Genomic DNA, 25,078 nt, shown 5'->3' with positions numbered 1-25,078 from the left:
ACACACACACACACACACACACACACACATCCTGACACAGGCCTGTTGTACTGTGATAATGCTATGGTACAATGTGGGTGCGCCCCTCTGAGTAGTGTTTTTAGGATGCCCCTGCTCTCCCTGTTTCCACACACCCCGTCCTGTTCTTTCCCCCTTCCTGCTGCCCTGATGTCCTTTTTTCCTATTTGTTTGCAAGTTACCCCTTCCCCACGACTAACGACTGGAGTATACTGTTCGTGTTGTGCCTCACTCGATTTCTGCCGTCCTAGATCGTGTGACTGATGACCTTGCCGTTGTGTGTGGTTTTTTAAAAGTTCGATGGTTGAGCCTTCCACTCAGTTTTTTATTACAGCTGAGCTACTGTGCTGGCAGATATTAAGCATCGCACAAGGTTTGAACTCGTAACCTTCCGCTTAGCAGCCCAACACCTTTACCATTACGCTAACACAGCTCACCGTGCTGTTTGGTGGCGGCCCACTGCTACGCCCCCTACTCCCTCCCGCCCCCCTTTCTTCCGCACCCCTCGCCCCCTTCCTCCCAATTGACCGACCGACCGAAACTTGAATCTATTCACTGCGAGTTGAACTACTATGTTTTCTGAGTGAGGAGCTCTGTTACGTTGGAAATGTGGTAGCACTGTTCAGAGGGGCAGTCCACAGAGTACAGCGCGTTAATATATGTTCTTTGTTTTTTCGCAGGACGACAGATCGTGTGAACGTTTCTCGAAACACAGATGCAGTACAACGAAGACAGTTCAAATTGTGCCATTCTACTCACTGTCGTTAATACCTTTCTCATTAAGAGACTTCCGACAGATGGAAATGGGAGCAGTGTTGCTACGGAAGCTCGTGCAAATGCTTTTTGAGAACAGTTGCAAGTAGTGCAGTACGTAGCTTTCAAACACAATAAAAATTGGTACACAGGATACACTTCTCAGACATCACACGAATTTAAGAATGTCGATACTGACTGCACACTACCTCTCCTCCGACGTCACGTGCAAGGTGGATGTCCCGTCATTACGAAGACACGGTGCACGGTTGTGTGAACTTGACAATATGTGCCGTGAAAAAAATCGTATCCCTCCACTTTAAGTGAACACATTTTGTTGTCGTCCTAGTTTTGGCAGATTGTTGTAAATAGTGGAGGAGAACGTTAGGGAAAAATGCTAGGAACTTGTGCACTAGTCTGATATTACTCTGGTCCTATTACATTTACTCTTTTGTGGTTTTCGATGCTGACGGTGTAGATCAGTTTCGACAGTCTTCAGCATTATAGATTTGGCAATTTTAAATTAATCTGTGCCCATTTTCAGATAAACTCCTGGAGCGGAAGTATCGAAATTGGTGTAACATGCTTGAACCCCGAGACAATGGAATTCCCATCTACTGCGTCGGAGCTTCGAGGAGGATCTTGGGTAAGTGAAATAAACTGTCGTGTAATGTCGGGCAAATTAAAACTTGGGGATTCTCGGATACCGTTTAGTAATAATACTGTTTGTTGTGGCAGTTTCACTATTCCAGAGGCGCTCTGCGTTCGGGACTCGAATCGCCGGTGCTCTGCTTTATTTTACTCACTTCTCATTAAATTGTGAAAGAAATATGCAACTTCTACTCTCTCTTATTTTTATCTACTTATTTAAAGCCATAAACACTTAATTTGCAGATGTGTACTGGTCCTGCTTTATAGTGTACGTTTGTCGGCTAAATAAAATTGTGCCCCCACGGTCAGGAGCATACGAAAACATCCTTTCCATTAGTCTTCATTCACTTCAGACGTTAATGATTTTCCCTACGTGTCAGAGAGAGTACTGAGGAATATTACAATACAAACTTTGTGGTGTATCACCATATTTAAAACCAATTTTGATATAACTATTTGGATTTCCCTGATTTAATTAATTTTGCTAATTTATGAATGTGATAGTTAAACAATTTTATTTCAATTTGTATGTTGCATAAGTTTCCTTGTCATTATTTTAACCTCTCAGATAGCTGTATTGCACTGTGTAGATTTTCCCAGCACGTTAACTATTAATATTCTTGTCAGGTCTGCAGGCAGACAGTACAGTCATTTAAACAGAATATTTCAGATGCAGGCTGGCCTCCATCTTTCAGTGCGATCGGTAATATTGCCGGAACTAATTTCGCGGTGAACCCAGTTAAAAGTTATTTGTCTGTGGACAACTTGGGGATGTCCTGCTCTTCCTCTGACATTAAGACGGTGACGAGACAACTTCAGCTGACCGTAACGAGGGTGGAAACTCGGCGCGATGTGGCCGGTGACCGTATTTACTCGAATCTGAGCTGCACTTTTTTTTCCAATTTTTGTAATCCAAAAAACAGCCTGCGGCTTAGAATCGAGTGCAAAGCAAGTGGAAGTTCTGAAAAATGTTGGTAGGTGCCGCCACAACTAACTTCTGCTGTCGAATATATGTAGCGCTACACAGGCATGCTTTTCAGGCACAAAGATAAATACTGGCGCAAAAACCTCTGCGTCAGTAAATAAATTAAAAAAAAAAAAAGTGGAAGACGTGCTTTTTTCTCCGCCCCGAGTTTCGACCACTGCATTTTCATACATTGTCCAACGAAGTAAATACAAATTCCGTATTGTTCACCTTCGAATGTAGCAGCATTTCAGTGTACTTTGAAAATTCGACTGCAAAGACTGTTTGGGATGTTTGTCAATATGGCCAACTCTACGTTCTGAATTTTTTACTACCTGTGACAAGAGATGGTTGCTAATAGGAACTTTTATGAATTGTGAATCGCATGCAGTAGACCTATTCTCTTCACCATAAGAATAGTACGAATATAAACATTTTTCCATGTATTTTTTCGTGTTTGCTGCTATCTCATTTAAATCTTGTCTGCCCAATAAACTACGAAACTAGAGTGAGACAACAGCAAACGCGGAAGAATATACATATCGTGTCATGTTTATATTCGTATTATTCTTATGCCTAATAGTAATACAGTCAGAAATGAAGCACGGCAGTTGACTAGATTTTTAAATCTAAGATGACTGTAATTTCTGTGCAGAATGTAATGTACTAAAGAGGCATCTGCAAAGATTTTCAAACAGAGAAAAATTTTCGCTAAACTCTTGTTCAGAACATCTTCTATCTTACGCAGTCTATTATTTGGTTCTTGTTGATCATTATCAAAGAAAGCAGCAGTGTAACTAACAACAAATATCAGTCTCTTGCCATTGTTTCGCTAATGAGAAGATTCCTCTCTCTCTCTCTCTCTCTCTCTCTCTCTCTCTCTCTCTTTTTTTTTATTAAAGAGCAGCGTTAGTGTGCACAAAAGAAACCCATGCTGCGAGCAGCAACATATCGTTAACACGCATTATTAGTATGCAACAAATGCATTACGCAGTACAGTAATGCCTTTTCAGCTTAGATTGATGTAAACACCTATAACAAAGAGAACGGCACTGATCAGATCCAAGAAAAATAGGCAATGAATTCAAACTAGATGAAGCATGTGAAAAAGGAAGGGTACCCGTATAAATAGGGACGGAGTGCGTGACGCATAGCAATGGCTACCTGGTAAATCTTAACTGCTAAGCTTACGACTCGAACCAAACTACTGTAGTTGTATCATCATTCATTCGACCTAAATTGTGTCTCGTATTACAATGGACCAACTTTGTTTCAATTTCGAGGTGGGGCCTAAAACTGTTCTCTCCCCTCAAATTTAGAGTCTCAAATTTCAGGTGTGGCTTAGATTTGGGAAAATTTTTTTTTCCTCGATTTTGAGTCTCATTTTTCAGTTGCAGCTTAGATTCGAGTGCGGCTTAGATTAGAGTAAATACGGTACGGTTCTCACTCGATAAAACTACTTGTGTCAGCTGTAACCGTGTTTGTTGCAGTTTGCACTTACAGGAGCTCACAACGGGGACACTATTTTAAGTTGTAATGACAGTGTGCACGTTTGAGCCGACTATTGTACTGGCTCCTGTACCTGGCAGGCCTGCAAATGAAATGCTTCAAATTGTCGAATATCTCGAAAAACCTCCGCGGGTAGGTGTGGGGAGCTGACAGGTCCTGCTACCTGCAGTTTTATAGACCATTCTCGAATCACTGCAGTGTGGTTTACAGATCGGCCCGTATTTCCTACCCAAAGGGGTTAGTTGCTACACACCCTGAGGCTGTTCCAGGTACTGCCTTGCAGTGTTACGTGGCTTTATGCTTAATTACAGACTTACAATTTTATCAGTCGATTTGTTTTCACCACGTAACGCCCGCTGCTTACATCCTCCTTCGTTGCTGAGCGATGTATCACTTTTCATTCTGACGCCGCGACTCTCCTTCCCTATATCTTTACTACTTTTTACCTATATAAATGATGAACTATTGGTTTTGCCGTTTAGCGACTTTTTAGTAACTGTGGAAGTATTACAGGCATCGGATCCCACCTAATGTGTCACCCACCTATACGTTTTACAAGAACCTTTCAAGACTCGATCGATCTGTTTACAGAGAGAAACCAGCATATCTCTTCTTTTGATGGCGTCCGACGACGACCTAGGAAGCTCGACGCCCTCGCGGCCCGGGCTCTTCCACGGCTCGCGGTAGTTTGCAGCTTTCGTTTTATTCTGCGCCCACTTGTCGCTAAGTCGGACATTTGTGGTGATCGTCGGGCGACGTCTTGCACGTTATCTGCAACGTAAATAAACTTTCTTCCCATAGTATTTCAGTAAACTCGAAAACAAACTTAAAGAACATAATAATAATAATAATAATAATAATAATAATAATAATAACTGTTCTTACAATTTTTCGTATAAGTCTTGGTCGATTTAATGAGGGGTGGGACAGGCCTAAGCCTCGAGACACCACAGCGTGCAGTGGCTGGTGATTCTGCCACGCCTCCTCGTTTCTCAACAGGCCCCGCAGATCTCCGTGTTCTGTCGTCGCCATTTAGTGCTGCAATCCACTCCAACTTTGAGCAGCTCTTCGGGAATTGACACCCGTGCAACCGAGCCAGTTCCCGGGTACGTGCTACCGATTGTCTCGAGGATCCAGACGTGTCGGACCTCCGAATACGGAGCCGGCGGTGGAAGTAATTGCTGCCTCAGTGTCTTCGGAGGTCCGAAGCGATTTCGGGTCTGACACACTGTGATAAAACTAGTACTCCAGACTACATTTCTTCAACTCTTTTTCTCTTCAGTATATACTACAGTTTCAGTGTTGTGTCTACATCTACACTACGCAGAGGGTACATTCCATTGTACATGTTATTCTTGTGAAGTATGGAGTGCAGGAAAAATATTGGAATGTCTCTGTGAGTACAATAATTGTTTTGACCCCATCCTCACAATCTCCCATGTGATCGATACGTGTAACGGTACGACACGGGTCGTGTTCGGTTAGTTTGGACGGTACGACATTTGTGAGGTACAGGTATGAAGTTTGACTCCCGGTCGAGCACAAACTTATAATCTGGTGGGAAGTTCTGAAGATGCAGATGATTACCTAATGGAAGGCGAGTAGATGACATCAGGTGATGTGCAGGTGTACCACAGATTGTGGGGTGTCGGATTAACGAGAAAATAAGAAATGTTGCCCGAAAACTATTTTTGTGGTCAGCCAGAAAGTGATGGAGAACATACTGACCATAATTTGCTGTCTGCAAGTCCGCATTATTCTTGTACTCACTGAAACAAATGTTTCCACACTCTTATTTACTCAACGGGATTTAGAAACTGTGATTATCATAAAAGTTTTGAATTGTAACTGATTCAATTATATTCAGAAAAAGTTCACATGCGAAACATAATAATATTCCTGACAACAATAATAATACAAAACACTAGTAGCAGCTCAAAGGGGACCTCCACGGTAAGTTCCAATTAAACGGTCTTTTGCCCTGACTTCTAGTAACCGAAATTAATTGCTCACCACAAAAGTGGAAAATAATCTCATCCATTGCCACGCGTTTTTGTTAACATCGTGGGTGGCACACAAACAGTTACTTCCGTGAATTATAAGTGGGGTACAGAGTACAGTCTTCAAGAGTTCACTTCCTATTTGTACCGAAAATGTGGGTTCAGTTGCAGCTCGTCTGTGACATCATCCGAGGCAGCGCGTGAGCCGGCGTTCGAGTCACGCGGACCGATCGGTAGCTGGGTGCTTCTCGGGCTGTATTTGTATACGGGCACAGCGGGCGGCCGGAGGGAACACTTGCCGTCATCCGCTCTGCCCCAGAGTTGCGACGTCTAAGTGGCCGCTTTCTCGGACACGAATTATTTTATAACACTGTCGTAAATCAATTTAGAATCTTTTTGATTTTTGTACGAATGGAGTTAAGTTGGCTTTAATCATAGAAAAAGTTTTAACTCGACTACATTTAAACTGTGCCAGCTAGAATTTTGAGAATGGAACTCGCAGTAGAGCATGGCCTCTGAACTACATCTTTAAGAGACCTTGTATTGATTGTTATTTACATCAAATTTGTGAAACTTGTTATATCTTCATTATATAATCGATGTAATCAAGTGATCTAATTAGAACCTTCTGTCATGAATATAAATGGCACATAATCTATTACAAATAAGTACATTTTTTTTCCAAATTTAGTTTTCAGGAATTAGTTGAAAACTATGAGAGGTAGCATAATGGGTCTCACAGTTAATGTTTTTATATCAAACTAAAGTTTCATATCGATTTTCATATTTCCAAGTCTATTATTCAACACCTTCAGTTTTTCGTAAAAATGCCGATTTTGACCAAATAATTGCTCGAATAGAGTTGAGACTTGTAAGAGTTTGTTTTGACATGTGTTTGCACATCTTGACCGATTTTTGGTTTTCTGGCTTTATTACTTAGTACCACTTGTTTTTCTCTTAAAACAATATACTTAGAGAAAATATACTGAAGCACATATTGACAAAGTTTGGAAAAGTTAGTTTAATTTTAAATTTCGTCTTAGATTACGGAGTGATATTTTGTGTGCTACACACGGGCACGTTACGGTGACGTGGCACTACTGCCAGTGAACTGGGGTGAGTCCCGGAACTCTTGCTCACCTCTGTATCTCTCAAACGATACAGCGCTCGTTTTGCCGTGCCGTTACAAATTTTTCAACCCCACCTCCCTTCCCTCCCTCCCGAATCTCTTGAAGCTTGGTCGAGTCTACTATCCACAAACTAATCGTCTTCTTGCTGTGTTCGATGGATAATCGTTTGGGTTTATTGTCCCCCCAAAAAGTAAATTTAAGTAATTAATGTTTTATTTGCCCCCAGGTATACGTTCATCCAGACGTCGATGGAAAAATTGGGAAAAAGATTTGTGTAGTTGCAGATTTTTGTACAACAGTAGAGGAGAGTGTAATGAACGACTTACTAAAAATCCTGACTGGTGAAGGGGGAGGTCATTTAAAAGTCACATTTTTATGTTTTTCTCGGCTATATCAAAAACTGCAGCACCCGGTGAGAATGTTTCCTAGTGCAAAATTAAATTGTGGGAGTGGATCGGAGAGTAGAGGTGAGAGGGATAGTGGGTGCCGGACAAAGACTGTGTATTTTCCTCCTTCGTAGGTCTGTAACTAAAGAATGAGCAGCAAGGCCGAGAGGGTCACTGCACTCAACTTGTAGTGTTTAATAAAAAAGAAAAAAAGAGAAGAAAAGAAAAGAAAGGGTTGAAAATGTGCGAAGAAATGGTGAATAAAAAGGGGGTTTTAAAATCGTAACTGACCGTGATAAAGGGAAAGAATGAAATGCAAATTGGACTTCGTATTAGAGATAAGTTATCGGACTTCGTGATTTGGGAAAGCTATTGTTGGGGTGGTCCTTGTGGCGTTTCTCAGCAAAAGTCAAACCAATTTCAACTACAAAAATTATTTGAAGGAGAACAGAGAATAACAAAATATGATTAACGGGGGAAATGGCGTAGATAAGAGTTCGTCCTTTACCATGTTAACACGTCTTCTCTCATGTGGTGTCCAGGTCTTGTTCTCCAAAAATCTCCTGCTTCATTTCTGCTTGAAAAGTCTAGCTGCTCCGAAATTTTGCAATGAATTTCATTGTCCAGGAATTACTAATGTATACAAATTAAAACCATCTTGATATTGAATGCAATGTATTTTACGTTGCTGCTTCCATCCTCCAAATTTCAGACAAACTTCCACAATACGTCTGCACATCAATAAGTTTTTTCGTCTTAATGCGACCAAGACTATTTGATAAGTAAGCTAAGCTTCCGCTCTCAAGAGACAAAAGATGGATAGAAAACAAAAAGAATTGCAATTGTAGTACCTTCATTTTCTTACATATTTTCTCTGCCGTCGAGCGCTCATATAGCTATGATGGTATAATTTATATCTGAGGGAACAAGTGTAGCGCGGCGAAATTCAAAGTCCCGCTACAAACTGCATCACTGCAAGGTGTCTCGCAAAGTCGTACCGACCCTCCGTTCCATGCCGTACGGATCACTGGTGACCCGGTGTGCAGACCTGTCCAGGTGGTGTTTATTTTCCACAAATTGCATTTAGATTACGCGGATGTGAATTACTAATATTACCAACGCAAGAAAGACGTATGGGCAGAATGGTAATATTAGCATGTGAACAGGAAAATTAAAGGACCTGTTTTTAATATTAATTCTACAAAGAGGCCAGTGAAATTTATATAATTGGAAAGGTATTTTGCCATAGATGTGCATGTGTGTACATAGCCAGTAACACCATGCCATTCGGCGACACCACAGCGGTGTCATCGGCATTGAATCGGGCAGTGGCCGGCGACAGCACTTTAGTAGCTTTTGCATTCTGTTGGTGTTTTGCTTAGGTGACAAAAAGTTACACACGTCAACAACTTTTTTGTTTCTATAAGTACTTGTGCACTTTCATCGTGGCAGACGAAAGAGACAGTAGGATTATTTACGATGAAGGTGCGGGCATCTTGTCTGTTTCAGACGACTTTCCCGATTGGGAAGAAGACATTGGATATAAAAAAAGTAGAAGTGAAGCAGAATCGTAGGAAGATAGCGAAATACGTCCCACAAGAATTCAGCGAACGCTACAGTTACCCACTGATTTGTCTGAAGCAGACGAAGGAGACAGTGAACAGTGGTCAGACTTAGATTTACCGAAGACCGATAATAAATTTGAAGGATTTCCGGGTCCAAACATATTTTCCAAAGAATGTATTAGCGATGATACCAACAAGTACTATAGTCGAAATTGCAATAGAAGGAAACTGGATGTAAAAAAAAAAAATGCCGAATCTGTCGACATTACGGGACCCGAACTTAGAAAATGGTTTGGGCTTGCTATCCGTATGGGAATTGTAAAAAAAAAAGGAAGGATCGATGATTATTGGCCAATAAATCCGTTGATTCACACACCGATGTTTCACAAAACGATGTCCCGCAACTGATTCGGACAAATATTATCATTTTTACATTTTTTCGACAGCAAAAATAAACTGGGTAATGCCGACCAGCTTGTCAAAGTGCAATTCATAATTGACTGTTTTTCCAAAACGTTTAAACAGACGTTTAACAAGTCAAAACATCTCAGTTGAGGGAATGATACCGTGGCATGGACGGTTAAATTTTAAAGTTTACAATCCGGCGAAAATTATGAAATATGGCATAGTTATTCGGATGCTATGTAATTCGAGTACGGGATACATTTCCTCATTCTAGATATATTCCTGCGCTGGACAGCCTTTAGCAAAAACAGTGATGTAACTGTTTACACCTTCTGATGGAAAGTGGCATCACCTCTGCGCGGATAATTATTACAACAGTGTAGAACTTGCAGAGTAGTCACTCGAAAAGGAAATTAGATTCTGTGGAACGACACGGCAAAATAGAGGATTTCCAGAAAATTAAACCGTGCAAAAGTCAATGCGTTCGAAGTTTGTCATCAACGGAAAGGTGACAAGCAGTGGGCGACGAGCCCAGTAATGCGAATTAGCCATGCCGGCGCCGAGCGAGTAAATTTGTGCGAGACCTGCGGACTGCAAAATGTTAAGAGTGATAAAAGGAAGTAGATGCTTTCGTATTCGTAACTCTGATGCTACCTTCTCAGTCACACATTAAAGTCTCCGATATGTGAACACGAGAAACAGGAGAGCTGTGAACATTTGCCGTGACTACCGATCGGGTGTTGTGGTAGTAATGATACACTAAGGTAAACGTGTTTCGTAAAATCTCATTCTGTGGAAGTTAGTGTTTACGTTGTTCATTTGCAGTGTAGCAGGTCAGTGTTGAGTGCACTAGATGTCGAGCGTCAGTGACAGACTGGAGCAAAGGTCATTATTTTGTCAGGGACGGTGGGAGAGAAAGCGACACTTTGGGGGCATCGGATGGGCTCCGTCCGTGGCTCAGTCGGTGAGGTGTGAGCGAAACATCGGTGGTTCCACTATCAGTCATTTATTGAGACATAAGATCCTTTAAACAAACAGAGTAATAGAGTGAGTTTCAATTTGCTCAATTCCTCGTCGCTGTGGAGCGGAGCGGGGTCGTAGCGTGCAGATTCTGGTGACCGTCGTATCGCAGTGGAGCGCCAGGCGGCGTATCTTCCATCAGTACTGCACCTGTGACCCTCCGTCTTCCCCACGTGAATTCGCTCACTGTGGTATTAACGAGTGGCTACGGCGTGGCACGGAGTGCACTGTCCCAGAATGGAACTGGCGACGTTCAGGTTCGGCTTCTTCCGGCGGGGTTTGTCAGCCCGTAGGTTCACAGGTGAGCCATTCGGTCCTCACCAGCCACCCGGGGAAGTACCACGCCAACTTTTTTCTGGTAACGTCTGGGACGGCATCTCCTGCGTCGACCTATTGGCCCGGTACTGACATCTGTCGAGCAGCATAGTGGCAGAGTCGATGCGACAGAGTCCGGTGTCCACTGACTGACGGTCAGACCGTCCATCCGGGCGACGTTTCTTCATCTCTTCTTTCTCCCCTCGAAGGACCTCCTGACTCTAGTTGGTCGTCGGTATTTATTAGGTGTCTTCGCCAATGTCGCAAAATTTCTACGGCAGTGACTCGTGAGCTAACAGGCGAGTTGTGGCGCCCTGAAAATATTCCAACTTGAGAGTCGGCGTGGCGACACGGTCCGCTCGGCGAGCCGGGGATCGTCGGCAGTCGCGTGGTGCGGGACGTTAGCCGGAGCGAGAGGGGCAGCCCCAGCGCGTGGCCCGGGAAACCGCGTGGCTGGGAAATTCCACTTCGACACTGTGTTGAGGGCTGTGCTTTGTGTAGGCGGAGGAGATTTGTATGCCGGGACTGCCGAAGGTGGCGGACTTTGTGAAACTGTAATGGCAGACATTTCATAGTTCACATAGAAATTAATAATAGCTGTAGGAATCGTGATACCTTAAAAAGAAACGTGGACATCACCATTATTTGTACGATGATTCTGGTGGTGTGATCAGATTTTTTCAGTATCTTTATTAGTTTAAAGTGTAGTGTCTGACTGTAAATTATACAAGTAATACCCAGCAATGATTTTCAAAAATCTAAACGGTTCATCCAATGTTGTTCAGCGATGTGTCTTTAGAAAGCTACTTGTGTAAACCTAAGTTGGTACGAATTACAGGCATGTAACTTGAATAGTACACGAGTTATTGGAGGTCAAAGTGGCCAATTACTGTTGATCGCGTCAGGTCATAAGTACTCCACAGTTACATGAAAAAAATGGTAGCAGCATGCTTGTAAATATATTTATTTGTCTGTTTCTTTGTTTATATCCTATATGTACTATTCGTGAAGAAATTGGTCAAATATTTAATGTGTTTTAGAAAGCACAGAGGCATTAGGCTACTGGCCTAATTTCGATTCTATTCCTTTGATATACATTTATTTAATCTGTTTATGTATTTAATAATCTGTGTCGGAGGGTGTTCATGGTCCAGCTGTAGGAATATTTATTTAATTTCACGTTATTTAAATGTAAATCCAGTATTTCGTACGTGTTTCAATATGTTTGTACTGTGCGTCGGCTCGGAGACACAGTGCTCATTACTACGGTAGGCAACTACCGAAGTCGATGGAGAGACTGTACGGGGGCGGGGGAGGCACAGGGCAGGAGAGTGACGGACGGTCGTGGGAAATACTTGGGAAGTGTTGGGCAGGTTGCGCGTGGTCGCGGGAGACTGGTGCAATAGTGAGATTTCCGTGGCTTTTGCAGCGAAGACGTAGTACGCGTTTAGAAGTGAATATTTCGCGAGCTGTGTTGTTCCTCGTAACTAATTACGTGCAGTAGGAATCTATTGTTTCCCTGTTATTCAACTTATATTTTATTGAAGTGCTGGACCATCGACACCAGTAAGTGTTTTGCAGTAATAAATGGCATACTTAAAGGTACTTCTGCTATCGTACTCATCATTTAAAGTCGTTAAAATAGTACCTGCAGATTTTATTTAATTGCAGTTGTAGTGTTATGTGGCTTTATGCTTAATTAAGGGCTTACTGTTTCATCAGTTGATTTGTTTTCACCACGTAATGCCCGCAGTTTTCTTCCTCCTCCTTGCTGAGCGATGTATCACTTTTCGTTCTGACACCGCGACTCTTCCTTCCCTATATCTTTACTGCTTTTTATCTATGTAAGTGATGAACTATTGGTTTTGCCGTTTAACAACTTTTTAGTAACTGTGGAAGTATTACAGGCACCGGGTCCCACCTAATGTGTCACCCGCCTATACGTTTTACAAGAACCTTTTTAAGACTCGATCGATCTGTTTACAAAGAGAAACCAGCATATCTCTTCTTTTGATGGCGTGCGACGACGACCTAGGAAGCTGGACGCCCTCGCTGCCCGGGCTCTTCCGTGGCTCGCGGTAGTTTGCAGCATTCGTTTTATTCCTCGCCCACTTGCCACAAGTTGGACTTTTGTGGTGATCATGGGGCAACGTCTTCCACAATATCTGCAACATAAATAAACTTTCTTCCCACAGTATTTCTGAAAACCCAAAAACAAACTTGAAGAACATATTAATTCTTACAATTTTTCGTATAAGTCTTGGTCGAATTAATGAGGGGTGGGACAAGCCTAAGCCATGTGACACCACACAGTCTTTCATTAATAAATTTCAGTGTTGCATTCAAAATTTGCAATTGCCGAGTGATAGGAACGTTTGACCATTCGATTCGTGTGTGTATTCATATTGTGTACTGTAGACGCGGCAGTATTTGGCACGTAATGCGGCATCTACGTATCCCAGCCCCTAGACAAGGAAACCGGCCAAAACTTTTAATATTTCAACTCCGAGTCTGAGGGTACGTAGTCGAGGGTCACACTTTTTTTTTTTTTGAAAGCCCGCTGAATTCCTCTTCGTCCGTCGATCTGTCGTTCTCACATCAGCAGAAATGTTACCGATGTCGACACGCGTGCCGGCTTTCCCCGTATTACCTCTAGGCAGGCATCATCTGCATCACCCCGCCGTCCTCCTCTGCATCGCCAGATACGTCACGCGCACCCGAGTTCGGTACACCGACGTGCGAACTGTGCCGGTCGTCCTTCTCCTCGGAAGTGTAGCCCGTCTGCTCTGTCGTCGATCTGTCGAAGTGCCGACTGCTGCCGCGCAAACTCCGCCGGTAATCGGCCTCCTCGTTTGACTGCTGCCACTTCTGAATATTGTGGCTTAATGTGTTACTTTCTGAAATGTTCACTTAATCTATAATAATTGCTTACGTATTTTTCTGCCGGATCTCCGCTTCGAACGACCGCACGTAACACACAGTCAGTATATGTAATTATTATACACTCTACAGCAGTAACGCGCGTACATCGGGCCGCTACAGTGCAACAGTTGCTAGGTGGACGATGGCGTCAGCAGCGGCAATCGGAATATCGTAGTAAATAAGTCTGTAAATGACACCGTATATTGACATCGTTATTCTACCTACTTTTATGTAAGAGTAACTTCGTAGTCATTTGCTACCGTTACCTGTTAATTTGCAGTAGGTTCCTAATTTTTGATTTCTTCATTTTGAGTAACTAAGATTTCTAACATCCTTTATTATATGGAAACTACATTTGTTTTAGGCTCTGCCTGAAGAACACTAATGGACGAGAGTGAAAGACACGGCACTATACGAACACAATTTTTAAATAGAGAAGGTAACAGGAATGTGGATATTTAAAATTATAATGCAGCCCTTTTTGGTGAACAGTTCAATTAAAAGTGCACTTGAGGTAGTTCGACATAATTTTGACAGCTACAATTTCAGTCTGCCGAATTTACAGTGCAGGTTTCAAAATGCAGAATGTTTCACGTCGTAGGTTGCCGTACGTGATAACGGCAGCAGTAATACGGTGTCGTCATCGGAAGTTAATTTGCCGGCGTTAATATAAAATTTGTTTTTCGAAGCACTTTATCGCGGATGCAATTTGAATGATTCAAAAATTCTAGATAAATCAAAGAATTATTTGAATAATAACCGTAGCTGCAATGCAACATCTGATAGGGTCAGTTCTGATCTTTGATTTTCTACATGTAGTCTTCGACCATGGTGGTGGTGGTGGTGGTGGTGGTGGTGGTGGTGGTGGTGGTGGTGGTGGTGATGATGATGATGATGACTGGGCTAGTACGCATCTGCAGTCACGGTAGCCACATCTGTGTCGAGCCAATCCATCAGCACAGTTGGTCCAATTTCGGCCACAGGCAACACTAATCTGTGCGCACTATTCTGCACAGTTAGAGGGGTCACGCTGTACAGCAGCTGTCACTTTCCCTGCTGAGAGCACTGCTCACCCTTCATTTTGCAGGCTGACTGTATCTCCCAAGCATTTCCTGTCCAGTTCTCTTAATGTGAGTAGACAAAGTACCTTCACTCAAATCACGTCTATGTAGCAGAGTTATTTTTAGTATGTTAAATGATTATTAATATACTGTTTATTACAATCCCTCACGGTACTGTAGAATACACGATTTTCCCCCTATTTGACTTTTTTTCTTTCTCTTCGTCGACCGGGTTAGTCGTGCAGTGTATACGAAGTCTGGGGTATGAAAGGAAGGGAGAAACGCAAAGTACGAGCTAGTGAGACGAGATGAAATTCTTGAGGAATAGTATTGGAGTCACAAAGATAGACAGGTTAAGAAATGAGAGGATCAGAGAGTTAATGACGGTGGAACCATTACGGGAGGAGATAGAGAAATCGAGGCCGAGATGGTACGGGCACGTTAAGAGAATGGAGGAGAAGAGCATACCGAGGAGGATACGCGAGATGAAACGGGAAGGAAAAAGACCGAGAGGAAGACAGTGTGTCAGATGGCTGAAAGGAGTAAAGGAATGTGGCCGAAAGAAAGGAGAAGACGGGACCGACGTGAAGATGGATAGGACTGTGTTCCAAACAGACCGTGCCAGAGGCTGGAAACTGCCAGAGCAGATGACTGGGCTACTACACATCTGCAGTCACGGTAGCCACATCTGTGTCGAGCCAATCCGTACGATTTCGTCGGTCTTCCAGATTGGCGTGACACGATTACGACATTCCTGCTGCCGAAAACGAATTGTAGTTGGCAATCGAAAAGTTTCCCGTGTATAAGCAATGTAGTGCAACTCCGGTGCAGGTATATAAGCACCGACACGTAGGCGAGGGATCGGTGTGCCGTCGGCGTCTTTATGACGTGGGTGTGCTAAATGCGGAAATGGGTTCTGTGGCGACACCGTTACCGAGTGTGTCCGAATGGGACCGATGTTCCGTTATTCTTTTCTCGGCTACTAAAGGCCGAACACCAGCAGCGACCGTCGGGGACCGGAGACACTGTACGAGCGGCACGTAAGCGGAAAACTGCTGATAGGGAACGGTAGGACGAGGTCCGCACCGGTCGCAATTCGACGAGAGGTGCCGGCCGCTCTCGTCTTCCTCACTGTGGAATGCTACCGTACGACACCGGAGAAATTACGGCGTGCAGTCGAGGTAAAACTTAGGAGAAAACTGCAACGAGGGTCGCAGCTTCTTCGTGACGCCTGTTCCCGTATCACAAATGTCCGGTGTTGCCACAGGTTCTGGAAGTTGGGGAATGTCGGGGAATTTCAAATCTGTTAGGGAAATGTCAGGGAATTATGAAAAAAACACTGTAAAAGTCTCATTTTTGTCTCAGTAGATGAAATGGTTTGTTTATTGAGACTTCACGCATCGTTGCTGGCTGGGCACAGCTTTAGTACGTGCGCCACTTCCCTGCTCCCTCATTCCCACTGCTTCTCCCCTTCCTACCACCCCCCTCAGCTTGCGGCCACTGCTGCGACCACTCCTCGCCACTAGCATGGCAGCTGCCGACGAGAGGGAGGGAGGCGTGAGGAGCGGTTTGTTTGGATCCGATTTTGCAGACGGCAGTCATCTGCCAGGGTGGATACGACCCGGAACAACCGGGAGATCTGGGAAAAACCCGGGAATTTTTTCATCCGGAAGAAAACCGGGATAAACCCGGGAATTCTTTTGGAATTCCGGGAATTTTTCATTGTTTTAGTTTTCAGTTAAATTTTTGGAATTTTGATTGGCAAGAACCAGTACTCTATATTACTGTATCCTGCTCCTGTAGAATAATACTGCAGGAACAAAACATGAACGAGAGGGAAAAAAAACGAAAATAAAACTTAAGTCGCAAAGGGAATGCGCTGTATACAACAAAACACTGTGCTCGTACAAGCGTGTGCCAACAGCAAATTGTGTCAAAGGCTTTAGGAAGACAATGCAATGCTTCTCGACAAGAGATTGCCTCCGATGAGCGTGAGGTGACAGCTGTTTGCGTTATTTTTGTTTTAATGCAAGATCTTTTAATGTTTTACACTTACGTACATACGGCCTTCCTGCGTCCTCGTAGCTGCGCAAGTGCGGTGACACCTGTTATCTGGCGCTCTCTGACAACTGCTGAGCCGAACCTATTTCTAACAGGTCACAGGAAAATATTGCGAATGGTGGTTTGAAAAGCAGTACTTTGAAAGTTAATTTCCTTTTATGCAAGATGAACTATGTGTGAGAATGTACGACGAATTTCTTAAATCGCAGAGCATTTGACTCTCATTTAAAAATCAACTCTTTGGGGACGACCATCTAGTAGAATTTCTAGCCCGTAAGATCAGACATTTATGTCGTTATTAAAAATTTTACTGGCAGATTTATGTGATATATCATAAAGTGTAACACGCGGAAAAGAAATCGACATTATATGTTGAAGTTTAGCTTCTCTTGCAGCTTATTAATATTAGAGACCAATATTATATATGAAAGCTTTGCTTTTCTTGTAGCAACAATATGTATATTAATTTAAACCATTAACTTTCCTTATTTGTGTGTTCGCTCTACTGAAGACCGATCATGCTATCGGTTGACTTCATCACGTGTCCTACGGGTCGTCAGCTGGCGAGATCACGTGACATGCGCTACAACTGGGTTACGAATGCACATCGCAATCTCGATTTCAATGCTTCGGAAAGTAACATGCGGTGTTTGGTGGAATTCGAATTTATACTTTCGTAACACGAAAATATGAAGCGTACATGTTGCTGCACATCAAAGATCTTTCCGAAACGTGTTTTGTTCCCCGAGTTTCATTTTCTAAAGTGCCGGGTAATTCTACATCAGTGTATAACACCATAAAGGATCAAAGGATTGATTAGTTTTACAGTGCCGAGGAAAAGTAAACTGTCACTTAACACGGAAAAAGTGTATTTTCATCTGGGAGGAAATGTATTTTCAACCGGGAAATCAAGGAAAAATATGGGAATTTCTTTTCCTTGTCCATGTATACCCCCTGTCTGTGCACGAGTTGTCTGTGAGTGATTTTGTGTGTGTGTGTGTGTGTGTGTGTGTGTGTGTGTGTGTGTGTGCGTGTGTGTGCTCTTATTTCCTCACAAATGCTGTGACCAAAAATTAGATTGAGAGAGTGCGATTGTCTTTTCTGTGTGCCTGTCTGTGGCTCAGTGATCATCTTTAAGGTGAGTCGCTACCTATCCTCATTATTATTGATTCTCAGAGTATTTCGACAAGTTATCTGTTACACAGCTCGATCAGTGGTGTCTCATTTCGCCGACACGCTGTGTGTGGCTTCTGAATAGCTGGCCAGACGAGTCGATTTCCACGACGGGCCAAAACCGCGTGCCGTTTCTGCCCGCGTCTCTTAACGGGTACGGCCTGGCGATCTGAAGCCCGTCGTTACCCGACAGTGTGTGGGCCCTGCCTGTCGGATGCAGTCTCACCGATCTACCGGCATGTCGGTTCCGTTCGTGTGCGGCATAATGTGGCAGGTTTTCGTGCTTTATCCCCAGACCCGGGACCGTGGTGCTCCTCCGCAGGCCGGAGGCCGCGGGTAATTTGATTTCGGGAATTGCGAGTGTCTCGCCGCAAGTGCATTGTACGGTGCAGAGTTTTATTGACATTTTATTTATTCTGGTTTGTTTTGGCATCTCAAAAGTGGTTTATATATTAAGAAGTACGGACGATAAGAAGAAGAAAACTGTATCGGTCACTGGCAGTTCGTACGCTATGTAATCGTTTTTCTTGAAAGAAAAATCTCACAATATCTGTAAAAATAATAGGTATGACACAGTGGGTAATAACTGACAATAACGAACACAGTAGAACCAAAGTTTTATTTACGGTCACCTACAGTGTCAGTTTACACAATTCTTCACCGCCTTATACACTTCTTTCGAAAGGCCTACTTTTTTCTGAGGTTATTTCTGAATTCGGTGAAGGTATTTTAAATCAGTGTTGCGACTTGATGGAAATGCTTATTTTTGTCACCAAATATGTTTAATTTCCTTCATACAAAATGACATCAGAAGTCTTAATGAAACACACATACGATTTGGCTCACTTTTTCCATCTAAAAACAGTTCATTACAAAAGATGTTGATGTTGGTACTTAAAATTTTTGCTCGCATCTGAAAATGCCATCTGATTGCAAGTGTTTTTAGATGTTTCCTCAATTTGCACCATTATTTCTTGTACCGTAGCTGCAAAGACAGATTGTCAACTTACGTCTTAACTTATCCTTGAGATCTCAAAATTTTTCAGGGAAAAATGCTAAAACTTGTCTAGAAATTGGGGAAATATCAGGGAACTTCACTTGGGGAAACTTGTGGCAACCCTGATGTTATAACTCGAAAGTTACGCCACCTCTAGTGGGGACACTAGTGTGTCCACCCCGTACTCCCTCTCTCTCCCCGTGTTATTACGGCGCCTCGGGTCCCTCAGAAAAGGCCTCTAAGGGTCGACGGTTCCCGTCGTGAGAGGTCTCTTCGACCTAGTGTGTCGGTGGGACGATACGCGTTGACAATATCGGTGTTTTTGTCCTGTTGACATTCCAATTTTGGACTGTGCAGCTTTCGAACAGAAATTTTTTGATCGCCCCTTATACAGTGTGATACCCTGCTTTATCAGTGAGCTGTGCCAATTTTCTTTGACGATGTGCTGCGATACTGTGGTGTGCGGACTTTCACGTGAATCGGAACTCTAGGGATATGCGTGCAATGAAACAAAACATTAGTTACTTAACTTCTTTTCAAGGAGGTGGTAATTAAAACCTCGTAGCCTGCCAGGAATGAAAGCGAAGCATCCAGATGTGGAATAGAAAATGAAGTTATATTTCACTTGTTAAGAGATAGCGTTGTGTGACAATACTTCTGTGATCACAGTATCATGTTAGATTAAGAAACGACTCAGCAGCTTCAGCCCACTTACCAGGCAGACTTCCACCCCTTCTTAGGGTTACCAGACGTCCACATTTATGCAGACTTGTCCTGATTTTCAACGTGAAATGTAACGCCCACATACATATTTGTGATTTCTGTTAACGTCCGCATTTCTTTGTTTTGGGAATGAAGATCTTTTGATTTTGGTTTTTGTGATGTATCGTCAACAATTTATGAATTTTTTACCACGGTCATTGAATTACATCATTTGTTATTAGCTTAAATTCAATCTGTTACTCACAAAATCGAAAATACCGATTCGTATCGCATACAAATTATGTACCTTTTACCTTCGAGATAGCTGCTTCGACCGTAGGTAGTATCTATGGTCAAAGCATAGCTGCAATTGTCTATGTGCTGTTTGTTTTTGTGTGACACACATGTTTTTAGCGAATTTGTCGATCATCCAGCTGCATCTCTACTTTCCGTATTCATCTTATTGGGTAAGTTTCGTGAATTTCAAAATACAGCTTATGGCACAGAGTTATAGTTAAGTTTAGTAAGTGAAGACGTTTTCATGGTTTAGCTGAACAGTACGTTTTGATCATTCTTTGTTTAACTTTTGTTTAAGATAATTTCTAATTGTGCTAAAGAGGAAGTGTGCATTTACGGATAAAGTCCGAGAAAAATATCCACGCTTTTGTCCTGGAAGAGTTCAGTGGGAAGCAGAATGTTTGGTTTGTTGCTCAGAGACCTACGTATCTATAGCAAATCACGGCACCAGCAATCTGGAAGTGCACGTGAAAACAGAAAAACGTATGAAGTGTGTTAGAGGTGCAAGTTCGTCAGGTAAAGTGAGTAATTTTTTTTTTTTTTTTTCAAAACCCTGTGCTGAACTGGACACTAGCATGAGTACTGCTGAAGGAACTCTTGCGTACCATACCACAGCAGCTACAAATCTGTGGACTGTTGAGAGAAATTTTCCACGACTCGTCCATATCATCAAAAATCACATGTGTACATACCAAAACTGAAGCAATAGTGAATTCGGTTCTAGCACCTCATTCACTAGAATGCATCATGAAAGATCTGGAGTGCATTCCTTTTGTTGGTGTCTTGACAGATGCTAGCAACCGTGGGAATATTAAAATGATCCCCATTATAGTTCATTACTTTGATCACAGGACTGGAGGACTGCAAATTAAACTTCTAAATATACAAAGTAGACCAAATGAAACTGCAGAAACTATTTCAACATATATCACTGATACATTAAAAAAAGATGCCGTGACTTACCAAACGGGAAAGTGCTGGTAGATAGACACAATAAAACACACATACACACAAACACACACACAAAATTCAAGCTTTCGCAACATGCGGTTGCTTCATCAGGACAGAGGGAAGGAGAGGGAAAGACGAAAGGATGTGGGTTTTAAGGGAGAGGGTAAGGAGTCATTCCAATCCCAGGAGCAGAAAGACTTACCTTGGGGGGGAAAAGGGACAGCTGAAAACAGCTTTCGCATCCTGCAACTACCCTCCCGACCTGGTTAACCAGAGCCACTTTCTCATCCCTTCAAACCCAGAACCTCCCACAGAAGAACCGCAAAAGTGCCCCACTTGTGACAGGATACTTTCCGGGACTGGATCAGACTCTGAATGTGGCTCTCCAGCAGGGATACGACTTCCTCAAATCCTGCCCTGAAATGAGATCCATCCTTCACGAAATCTTCCCCACTCCACCAAGAGTGTCTTTCCGCCGTCCACCTAACCTTCATAACCTCTTAGTTCGTCCCTATGAAATCCCCAAACCACCTTCCCTACCCTCTGGCTCCTACCCTTGTAACCGCCCCCTGGTGTAAAACCTGTCCCATGCACTCTCCCACCACCACCCACGTGATTTACCAACTGACCTGCCTACACTGTGAAGCCTTGTATCTACATCTACATCCATACTCCGCAAGCCACCTGACGGTGTGTGGCGGAGGGTACCTTGAGTACCTCTATCGGTTCTCCCTTCTATTCCAGTCTCGTATTGTTCGTGGAAAGAAGGATTGCCGGTGTGCTTCTGTGTGGGCTCCAATCTCTCTGATTTTATCCTCACGGTCTCTTCGCGAGATATACTGCTCGACTCTTCGGTGAAGGTATGTTCTTGAAACTTTAACAAAAGCCCGTACCGAGCTACTGAGTGTCTCTCCTGCAGAGTCTTCCACTGGTTTGGGGATTTCAAAGGGATGAACTGAGAGGTTACGAAGGTTAGGTGGACGGCGGAAAGACACTCTTGGTGGAGTGGGGAGGATTTCGTGAAGGATGGATCTCATTTTAGGGCAGGATTTGAGGAAGTCGTATCCCTGCTGGAGAGCCACATTCTGTGTGGGAATGACCAGCAACAAACTGTCCATTTGCACGAACGGACACAGGCAGACAGTGTTTGTTGGTAATGAGGATCACCCTGTGGCTAAACATGCCTCTGTGCACAGCCAGCACACCTCGGCACAGTGTTACACCGTCCGGGTTATCTGGATACTTCCCACTAACACCAACCTGTCAGAACTCCGGAGATGGGAACTTGCCCTTCAATATATCCTCCCTTCCCGTTACCCACCTTGCCTCAACCTCCGCTAATTTCAATTTGCCGCCCCTCGTACATCACTTGTCACTCGACAACATCTTTGCCTCTGTACTTCCGCCTCGACTGACATCTCTGCCCAAACACTTTGCTTTTACATATGTCTGCTTGTGTCTGTATATGTGCGGATGGACGTGTGTGTGTGTGTGTGTGTGTGTGTGTGTGTGTGTGTGTGTCCCTTTTTCCCCCTAAGGTAAGTTTTTCCGCTCCCGGGATTGGAATGACTTCTTACCCTCTCCCTTAAAACCCACATCCTTTCGTCTTTCCCTCTCCTTCCCTCTTCCCTGATGAAGCAACCGTGGGTTGCGAAAGCTTGATATTTGGGTGTGTGTTTGTGTGTTTTTATTGTGTCTATCTACCAGCCCTTTCCCATTTGGTAAGTCACAGCATCTTTTTTTAATATATTTTTCCCATGTGGAATGGTTCTTTCTATTACATTTATATCACTGATACGCTTAACAAGTTTAAAATTAAGTACAAATGTGTGGCGTTTGGTGCTGACAATTGCAACACAATGTTTGGCGGCATTAAAGGGGGGGATGGAAATAATTTATTTGCTAATCTAAAGATGGTACTTAGCAAGATATTGGTTGGACTGGGATGTCCTGCTCATGTGCTTAATAACTGCACTAAGCACGGAATTGACCTCCTTGAAATTGACTTACAAGGATTAATAATGAAAATATGTAATCATTTTTTGATATACACTGTCCGTGTAGAGTCACTAAAGAAAATTTGTGATTTTGTTGAAATAGAGTACCAACAACTTCTCAGCTATAGCAAGACTCGATGGCTGTCACTATTTACAGCTATTCAGAGACTTGGAGATTTTTTTCTCGCTCTGAAATCCTCCTTTCTGTCTCAAAACAAACCTCCAACAGTCCGAAAGAATTTTTTATGGACCCTATCAATGAGCTATATCTATGGCATATCCAATCATTAGTTGACATTTTTCATAATTATATTAGTATCTTAGAAAAGGAAGGAAATACCCTTTTCGATGTCACAAATGTACTATATTCCCTTCGTGGTGTTCTTCAGCACAGAAAAGATGAAAATTTTATATGTTTGAGTGTGGAAGAAAGATTGTTTCAAATAGAAAATGATGGTTATCCTGTGAAGGTGAAGGATTTTAAGTGCCATGTTGGTACCCTCTATGAAGGATGTTTGGAGTACCTGAATATGCGGATGGAAGCATTTCATGAATTTTCTTGTTTTAAGCAGCTCGATTTTTCAGATATATCGTGGTCTTACGTGGAAGAATCGATCAAATTTTTGTCGAATAAATATATTAAAATTGATGATGAAAAGTGCTTTGATCAGTTTTCCAGTTTAAAAAAATTTATAGCCACATATGATGGAAAATCAGAACCGGCCCACAAGAAGCGGTGCAAGTATGTTGAGTTGTGTATCAGTGAGGAACAGTTTAGTGAGTTAATTAAAATTACAGAACTCTTCTTTGCATTTCCAGCCCATAATGCTTGTGTGGAGAGGTGGTTCTCCTTAATAGAGGCACAGCGGACAAAGGAGAGAAGTAGACGCACTATTGACACTACGTGTAGCTAGCGAGGCGGCGCAGTGGTCAGCACACTGGACTCGCATCCAGGAGGACGGCGGTTCAAACCCGCGTCCGGCCATCCTCATTTAGGTTTCCTGTGATTTCCCTAAATCACTTCAGGCAAATGTCGGGATGGTTCCTTTGAAAGGACACGGCCAATTTCCTTCCCCGTCCTCCCCTAATCCGAGCTTGTGCTCTGTCTCTAATGACCTCGTTGTCGACGGGACGTTAAACACTAATCTCCTCCTTCTCCTGTATTGACCCTGTAAAGGGGATTGCAATGGTGAAATTTAATTTTAGAAATTTGTATTGCAAGAACTTTTTTAAATATTTGTGTCAAGAAAATGAACTTAAAAGTATCAGTCAAATGGAAAATACGTAGGTGTGTGACATGTGTGTAATGTTTTTATTTTTTTCCTTATGTAATAAATTTAAGAAAGAGAAAGTGTCCTCTTTTTTTCATCCTAAAATATGGAAAATGTCCTCTTTTCGGCATTCCGAAATCTGGTAACTCTACCCCTTCTGGCTCGACGGGTGCGTGCTACGCTTGTTAATATTTTTAAAAATATCGGGAGTTCGATATATCTGTATTTAAAAAAGTATCTTTATCGGCTATCGACACATCGAAGAAAAGTATCACTGTATTCGAGAAAAAAGTATTGGCATACCGGTCTATAAAAATATCAGCTGCACATTATAAACATAATACAGGTTTTAGAGCTGTATATTTAAGTACTGATTTATTATTAGATATTCTGTACATCGACAAGCTAGCAGCCTGCCCATCAAGAATTGAAAGGAACACAATGCACGTTCGTGCTCAGTGATAATCTGTTTGCTTGCATTGGTAACTGCACATAAGTGGCACAATAAAAGGTATCTGATGAGTCTGTCGTTCTGTTTCGTCACGTATTGGATTTGTTCGTAACACTTTGTGCCGACTTACCTGTTTTTTCATTTCCGCAAACACCAGAGAACTAGTAGATGTAGTGACAAACTTGTGCAGCGAAGCTAAACGTCACGTTCCTGTCGGTAGCACCGAGCAAAGATTGTTTTCTTGACGCACTTTTTTTGACGCAACTTGTGTGCCGTTCCTTCGCATCGGAAAACTCATTGTTCTGTTCGCACCGCCAAACTCCCCCCCCCCCCCTCCCCCCCCCCCCATGCAATTGGACTACTACTTTGTGTCACCTGTACTTGATTGACAGAGTCAAAGAGAGAGACTGACCATGATGAAACCTCAAAAAGTAGTAAGACTCCTTCATGCAGTGAAAGTAAAATTATGTTCTGCTATA

General features: G+C 42.8%; 1 protein-coding gene across 1 annotated transcript in view; it reads left to right on the top strand.

The window, feature by feature from the left end:
- Positions 1–25,078, top strand: part of LOC126108819 (neuralized-like protein 4) — a 339,970-nt gene that overhangs the window by 31,194 nt on the left and 283,698 nt on the right. Inside the window, exon 2 of the mRNA XM_049914183.1 lies at positions 1,316–1,417. Within this exon, the coding sequence (XP_049770140.1) occupies positions 1,316–1,417 (102 nt within the window). The remainder of the gene's footprint in view (positions 1–1,315; positions 1,418–25,078) is intronic.

Source organism: Schistocerca cancellata, chromosome 11 (genome assembly GCF_023864275.1).
Source record: "Schistocerca cancellata isolate TAMUIC-IGC-003103 chromosome 11, iqSchCanc2.1, whole genome shotgun sequence".
Taxonomy (NCBI): Eukaryota; Metazoa; Arthropoda; class Insecta; order Orthoptera; family Acrididae; genus Schistocerca; species Schistocerca cancellata.
Note: the sequence above shows the minus strand (reverse complement) of the source record. Positions and strands in the feature narration are given on the sequence as shown.